The following is a 5,213-nucleotide window of genomic DNA, read 5'->3' on the forward strand; positions in this document are numbered from 1 at the left end:
TTCTAAGCATCTCTAAATTTGAAGCGTGAATTATTATTGTTTAAATTCAGAAAATTCTTTGTCATTGTTCCTTTTTGGTAGAAGATAACTCAAAGTACAACAACATCTTGACCTGTTTTTAGAGGAGCTTTCTTTCCCAATACATCTTTCAATAGAAGTACTTCTTTTGAGTTCCGTACATTCACAAAATAGCTCAATTAAGAACAGCATCACCAATGAATTGACTACTGGAAAGAGACAAAATTTACCAAACATACAGAAATAGAAGTTTTACCATAGCAATTATGCATATCAAAAAATGACACCGGTAATTAATTTTAAAAAGATACAAAAAAGAGAAAAACCTGAATTACAGAAAAGAAAGTCATATTTATTTAATGAAAAACTAGAAGTTAATAAAAATTAGCAAATACACAAAAAATATACACAAACAGCAGCAATACTATGTAGTGACTTACAAAGGAGGCACAGGGAGGGAGGGAAGCAGTGGCCAGAGACTAGACCACTCAACATGGCTTGTCAGTCAAAGGGGGGAGGAAAAAAACACAAACAAAAACACGAAACAGTATCCTTTTCAACAGTACAATCAATCTACAAACAAGTTTTTAGAATTATTTTACAACATTTTCTGTAGAATCAATTCTTAATACAAAAGATGCCCCTTTTGGGTGTATATATTTTCAGTGGTTTACTGTTGACTTAAATATATTAGTGTTACTACATGCAACTGCTTCTTGTAATTTAACAGCCTTTCCTTTTATTTACCTTCATATATGTCTACCCTCCATCTATCAAATAATTTGTCTGACAGTCAAAGATGGTTACCCTAGTTTAGGCTAAATTAAATGCAATGGTTTAAACACTGGCCTCAAGAGGTTGGATTGCCATTTCAACACATGGATATAGTTACATTGATGCCTAAATTGCCATTTTCTGCAAAGAGCTGTGCAATGCTGGTGTCAAAGACTAGACAGTCACTATTCATAATGGCTGTTGCAATTCCCTCATGGATAGATCGAGGAGTTGCTTCCCAAGTCAATCGCCGTCTATGACCATTTAACTCCAGTCGATAAGCAAAGTTTTCTGCTTGCTTGCGGGTTCCTATCAGCTGTACAATTGCAAAGAACTGCTGATGACCATCATACTTCTCCTGTTTCTCCAATACTAACATGAAATGAAAGCCAAAACAAGACTGCATCATAACCCAGTCAACAGCACCAGGAAGATTAATGTCTGTAGCAAGGAAGACTATATCTTCTCCCTGAAGTGTTGTAATGGACTTATGTTGATGCATCAGGTGTGGCATTACAGCATCCAGAGAACCTTGCCATTTACAGGAAGCACCAGGACACGGACAGGAATAAGGCCTAAACTCACACAGCTCCTCATGGTCTGCTTTTTCTGTGTGTGGCAAAGTTATCTCACATCCGGAAGAGGCATATTTACATGGGAATAGTACAGAATTGGCAACTTTCTCCATTGCCAGGTTACGAATGGAGCCCAGTGGGCCTCGGCAAGTTGGACAGCACGTAAGTTTGGGGCGACAGTTGCTACAAACAAGATGGCCACTCTGACACTGAAGAATTGGTGGAAGCACATAGTCAAAACACACAGGACACTCAAAGAGACTAGCCAAGTCATTATTGGAAGCTGTAGTGCCTGTCAGTGCAGGCACCCTCTGTGATGGTGTACACTTTGAAGTACCTGTAGGTAGTGCTGTAGCAGTCTGACGGCTCATTTCTGCAACAGAACAGAGAAAAAAAGAATGAATACCCAGAGACATATGATTTTCCTCTGCATATAGATTTGCTTGGTGTACAAAGAAACCTCAAAAGAAACCAGATACAAATGACAGCGAAAAACGCGCATATAATACAAAGTATGGATATGTTACATTGAGAATATCAGTTGTGCTGCATACACAAACACTTGTACAAGATGCAGACGTAACAAGTGAAGAAGTTCTTGTAATTATTCTGAAGTAGAATTTACTTATTGGAAGGGAGACGAGTAAAGATACACTAAAAGTGGAACTGAAATCCTCAAAGTTCGTTGTTGGTGGTTTGTTTCCGGGGGGGAGGTGGGGGAGGTGTGTGTTAATATTGCCTTTACAAAATACTCCACCCAGGTCACTGGGTGTAACTGGGAGCACTATGAAGCAATTCTAAGGCTGAATTTTAAGTTGCTGTATATTTAGTGACATAAGAAACCAGCCATGATCTTCCAGATATGACCTTCTCAGCAACCATGTTTACTGTGTATTTTTCATTTTAAATTGAAAACTAGTATCAAGGCAAACCACAGCTCAGAGATCACTGCACTGCTTTGTTCCCCAGGACAGGGCACTGACTCTTCATTTTCATTACTCTGTTACTAAGGCTTGTAACAGAGTAATGAAGCATCCATTGCTTCAGCTTCCTCAAGTAAACCATTTGTGAAGACACGAGAAAAGAAAACCCAAGAATTTTACTGAATTTCCCAAATAAGAAATTAAAAAGATTGAATTTGAGAATCAACGCTAACATCTTAGAGCTCAAACATTCTCAGTAACTTGAAGAAGCAGTGCTGTTGATTAAGTTTCATGGTCAGTGGAGTTCACACTGAAGTTCTGTCCTTTCAAACATCCCCATACAAAAGTTAAGACCTGCCTGACCAAGCACCTTGCTCAAGCATTCAACAGGCCAGCTAAAGTACTGATAGATGCACACCCCAACTCTCCTCCTTCCCATGCAGAAGAAATTACTAGTACTATCAGAAAAAATAAACACTCTGGTTTGAAAAGATAAACCTTGCCTTCCTAAGTGAAGGAAGTTAAGTTAAATGCTAACCAAAACTGGCATCCATTACACAGCAAAATTCTTAACCGTCTTAAGTGCTTCCCTACAAGTATACCAGCTCTGTATCTGTCACATACGTATAAAGCTTTCAAAATAAACCCCATCCTTAATCTCCTTGCTATCCGACATGGGAATATTAGGCAATAGGCAAGCTTCCCATATTTAGCATCATTTCACCCACAAACTTACTCATACTTGGACTAATATGCAGCATACTGTGCATGCTTTTGCAAGATCCGCTGTTCAGGGCATGCAGCAAAGGAACTAGGAGACGCCAACATAAGATAAACTTATCCCTTGACTTTCAAAAAGTAATCAGACCGGCAATTTCAAATTCTTCTACAGAAGCACCTCTCTCCGCAGTTGAGAGCTAGAAAAATACCGAGTGTCTAAGATTCAGTATTTGGTCACATGCCCAATTATAGTATCACTTCACCCTCAAAATCTCTTTCCTCATCTCAAGCTTCTTGGACTAGAGATATCCAGTTCCTCTTTTTTTTTTTTTTTTTTTTTTTTTTTTTTTGGGGGGCGGTGGGAAACAAAGCAAACATTGCTGGACCTTAACTGATACTGTAGAAATATGACAGGAATGTTTGTATCTTCTGGCTTCATTTCCCTACTGTAAGACATTCCAGCTTAGATGAGAAGTTTAAAAGCTTGTTTGATCTGTGACAAATGAAATAGATGTTCTGGGGAAGCAATGCCACATGAGCTTGTTGTAAGGGGATTCAGATGGTAAAGGTCTCTGTGAGAACTGAGCACTGCTGCTGTTTTTCTCCAGCACCCGTAGGTGGGAGACTCATTACGACACGCTGCAGTTCTACAGTCTAGAACAAATTATACACACAGAGTTATGGAACACGGGAGAACAAATTCTAGTCACAGTATTCACCTGGAAAGAGCTTAGAACCACAGACCAGTTTGGGTTGGAAGGGACCTTAAAGCTCATCCAGTTCCAACCCCCTGCCACAGCAGGAACACCTTCACTAGACCAGGCTGGTCAATGACCCATCACATGCATACTGATGTCGAATTCTAAGCGTGTTTCTCTTCGGATATTGTAAACGTATACATTTCAGAAACGATTGTGTGTGTTTCATTTTCCCTGAACCTAGGGGCCCTGATGCAGGGATCCCCTGTAACCCACAGATAACACTGGTGAACCCACTGTGTTAGACCAGTTCCCTGGGCAGTCTGACGAGCTGAGTGAGCTTTCTTTAATTACACCTCTCAGGGCCCATTCAACAGTTAAATTAAGCAACCTACAAACTTTGCAGGAGACCTTGTGCACACAGGTACTTCCCGCTTAAAACCTTCTAAGCCTCCAAGCACTAGAGAAAAGAACCATAGTACTGGAGTACCAAAGTACTAGAGAAAACCATACAGCCCTGTTTTATCAGTGTTTCTGTGTGCGACCAACCTTCACACACAACTTCCGCAGCTGAGACTGTCCAAACTAGCAGAGAATGAAACTGAGCAGGAATCTGTGAACCAGGCCATTGAGATCAGCATGCAAGGAAGAAACTGGATAAAGCTATAAACAGTAATTCACCAAGCCTAAACCTGCCCAAAGCCTAAATTTTCATCGCTCTTGTTAACACAAAGATGAATAATACATCATGATGGAAAAGTCAGAAGTTAATTTCTTACAGCTATCTTGAAAACTACAAGTTAATCACAAGCACAACTGTTAACAGCATAATATATTTAACCCACCAAACTATCAAGAACATAAAATTACAAACCAAGTAAAAATAACAACAGAACTGGAAATAAAACACATTTTTAGTTACAAAAGCTTTACTACAGGTAAAACCCCCTCAAATGCGCTATATGTTACCATCTCTCTTTGCATACAGTGGGACTAAGTCTCTAAGCAACAGTGACAAACTAAGGATAAGTGTCATTGTCCAAGTATTATTTCCTATAACACAAATTATTCACAAGATTGTACAAATTAGAAAAAACAAAGCCAAACCAAGAGGAAGAGTGAAAAGGGAAAAGTGCATTTTAAGATTTCCTAGTTCTAGATCAAGAAAAACTCCGTCCTTGACGCCACCGAAATGCACCGAGCTGTTGATGGAACTGTTGCCAACACGGTTCTGGGGAGAGGTGAGCTGCACACCCTACCGAGGCATGATTTCAGAACTCCTACAGAACAGCTTACAGTCCTGCGCACACCGCGAGTCACAAGTCGCTACCTTTCCCCTTGCTGGCGTTACTTCCCGGCAAGCAGGCACACAGCACTCCCTTCCACGAGTGCGGCGAGCTGGACGCCGATCTCCCCGTCATGGGGAGCGGAGGAGATCATCGCGCGTCCGCGCGGCCGGCGGCGCTCGGGGCTGCCCAGGGTGCACAGATCCCCGGCGGGACCCT

General features: G+C 40.8%; 1 protein-coding gene across 1 annotated transcript; it reads right to left on the minus strand.

Moving 5' to 3' along the window:
• Window positions 1–352: 352 nt before the first annotated feature.
• SIAH1 (siah E3 ubiquitin protein ligase 1) lies at window positions 353–5,129 on the minus strand. The gene is made up of 2 exons (XM_010013459.1): window positions 5,039–5,129; window positions 353–1,740 (listed from the first exon to the last, which is right to left on the minus strand). Exons 1-2 carry the CDS (start codon window positions 5,127–5,129, stop codon window positions 890–892), a joined length of 942 nt encoding a protein of 313 aa, XP_010011761.1. The 3' UTR covers window positions 353–889.
• Between the last annotated feature and the right edge of the window lie 84 nt (window positions 5,130–5,213).

Source organism: Nestor notabilis, unplaced genomic scaffold (genome assembly GCF_000696875.1).
Source record: "Nestor notabilis isolate BGI_N333 unplaced genomic scaffold, ASM69687v1 scaffold30700, whole genome shotgun sequence".
Lineage (NCBI taxonomy): Eukaryota > Metazoa > Chordata > Aves > Psittaciformes > Psittacidae > Nestor > Nestor notabilis.